At 57.1% G+C, this 2,045-nt stretch overlaps 1 protein-coding gene across 1 annotated transcript in view; it reads left to right on the plus strand.

The window, feature by feature from the left end:
* Positions 1-2,045, plus strand: part of lrsam1 (leucine rich repeat and sterile alpha motif containing 1) — a 17,875-nt gene that overhangs the window by 13,813 nt on the left and 2,017 nt on the right. The window contains exons 11-16 of the mRNA XM_017307752.1: positions 206-328; positions 397-471; positions 560-640; positions 1,366-1,461; positions 1,552-1,650; positions 1,723-1,854. Coding sequence (XP_017163241.1) covers positions 206-328; positions 397-471; positions 560-640; positions 1,366-1,461; positions 1,552-1,650; positions 1,723-1,854 — 606 coding nt within the window. The remainder of the gene's footprint in view (positions 1-205; positions 329-396; positions 472-559; positions 641-1,365; positions 1,462-1,551; positions 1,651-1,722; positions 1,855-2,045) is intronic.

Consider the following 2,045-nt stretch of genomic DNA (forward strand, 5'->3'; position numbering starts at 1 on the left):
GTCCCTGAACGCACCGCGGGGTCCTCAAACGCACCGTGGCCCTGAACGCACCGTGTTCCTGAACGCACCGTGTCCCTGACCGTGTTCCTGAACGCACCGTGTTCCTGAACGCACCGTGGCCCTGAACGCACCGTGTTCCTGAACGCACCGTGGCCCTGAACGCGCCGTGTTCCTGACCGGGTCCCTGAACGCACCGTGTCCCTGAACGCACCGTGGCCCTGACCCCGTCTCCTCTGCCAGCCTGGAGTCTCTGGACAGGAAGTTCGACCGGATGCTGTCGCTGCAGGTTCTGGACAAGTCCAAGGCCATCGCCCAGATCCTGCAGGAGGTGAGAGGTCGCGCTGCAGTGCCGGTCCCGGCCTGCAGGCGGCGCCTCACAGTCTCTGTGCTCCTCAGGAGGAGATGCAGAAAGCTGCGTTCCAGGCGCTGCAGCTGCAGAAGGACGCCGTCCACGGCTACATCCGCAGCCAGGTGAGCCGCCGCCGCTCTCAGGCGACCTTTGACCTTCGGCTGCTCATCCCATCGCCCATTAAAGCTGCATGTGGCTCTCATTCCTCAGATCAAAGCCATTGAGGCCGAACTCATGCAGCTCACTAAGCTGGAGGTCAAGAGGCGGAGCCTGGATGCCGAGAGCCTGCAGGTACATCGGCCACTTCCTGTTTGCTGTCGGCCACTTCCCGTTTGCTGTCGGCCACTTCCTGTATACTGCCGGCCACTTCCTGTTTGCTGTCGGCCACTTCCTGTTTGCTGTCGGCCACTTCCTGTATACTGCCGGCCACTTCCTGTTTGCTGTCGGCCACTTCCTGTTTGCTGCCGGCCACTTCCTGTTTGCTGTCGGCCACTTCCTGTTTGCTGCTGGCCACTTCCTGTTTGCTGCTGGCCACTTCCTGTTTGCTGTCGACCACTTCCTGTTTTCTTCCGGCTACTTCCTGTTTGCTGTTGGCCACTTCCTGTTTGCTGTTTGCCACTTCCTGTTTTCTGCCGGCCACTTCCTGTTTTCTGCCGGCCACTTCCTGTTTGCTGCTGGCCACTTCCTGTTTTCTGCCAGCCACTTCCTGTTTGCTGCCGGCCACTTCCTGTTTGATGTCGGCCACTTCCTGTTTGTTTGCTGCATGTTGGTTCAGTTCCTCATGAAGGCCGTCCATCTGTCCATTCGTCCGTCTGTCTGTCCATCTGTCCTCCTGGAACCTTTGGTTTCATGCGTTTCTGCTACATCCATAAATCTGACGCACCAACACTGTAAACAGTTTAATTGTTTCCTTTGTTTAGTTTGTAAAAGTTTTACTTGAGTTTATCTTTATTTTATCACGTTTTAGTTTGCTTGAAGGATTAAACTGCATTTCCCATGATGCTCTCTGTTTTCAGGAGGTCCTGGTGGAGCAGCGCACGGCGCTCAGCGACCTGCTGCAGCAGCTGCTGAAGCAGAGGGACCAGCGGGAGCAGGAGCTGCGGCAGGTTCTGGTGAGGCGGCGCTAGCGTTAGCGTTAGCTGCTAGCGTTAGCTGCTAGCGCTGTCTGCTAGCTTTAGCATTCTGCTTCCTGTGTTTTCCAGGTGGAGATAGAGAAGAAGTCGGACTCCAGCCAGCAGAACTACTGGATGATCCAGTACCAGCGGCTGCTGGACGCCAAGCCGCTGTCGCTCCGGATGCAGGTCTAGTCAAAGCCCGCCGAGCGGTGAGGTTTGACGGGGTGAGTGAACGAGCTGACGCGGGTTTGGCTGCAGGAAGCCGGTCTGGAGACGGAGCTGGTGAACCTGCTCTGCAAGCTGTCGGCTCAGCACTACCTGCCTGTCCTGGCCCACCACCACGTCACCATGGAAACGCTGCGCCACACGACGGCGCCGGACCTCAAGAAGGTCAGGCTGGAGCCCGGGTCACAGGCGCCATGTCTGAAGTTGCACTGTAAAAACTGAACAGCCCGCTAGCTGGTTAGCTTCACAACCAGTAGCTTAGCTTGGAGCTAAATATTTACTTGTATTGTGAGGTTCATGACGTTTATAGCTAACGAGCGCCGGCTAAGCTAGCAGAATGAACCTCTGCTAGCTTA

The sequence above is a fragment of the Poecilia reticulata genome, linkage group LG12 (assembly GCF_000633615.1).
Source record: "Poecilia reticulata strain Guanapo linkage group LG12, Guppy_female_1.0+MT, whole genome shotgun sequence".
NCBI classification, from domain to species: domain Eukaryota; kingdom Metazoa; phylum Chordata; class Actinopteri; order Cyprinodontiformes; family Poeciliidae; genus Poecilia; species Poecilia reticulata.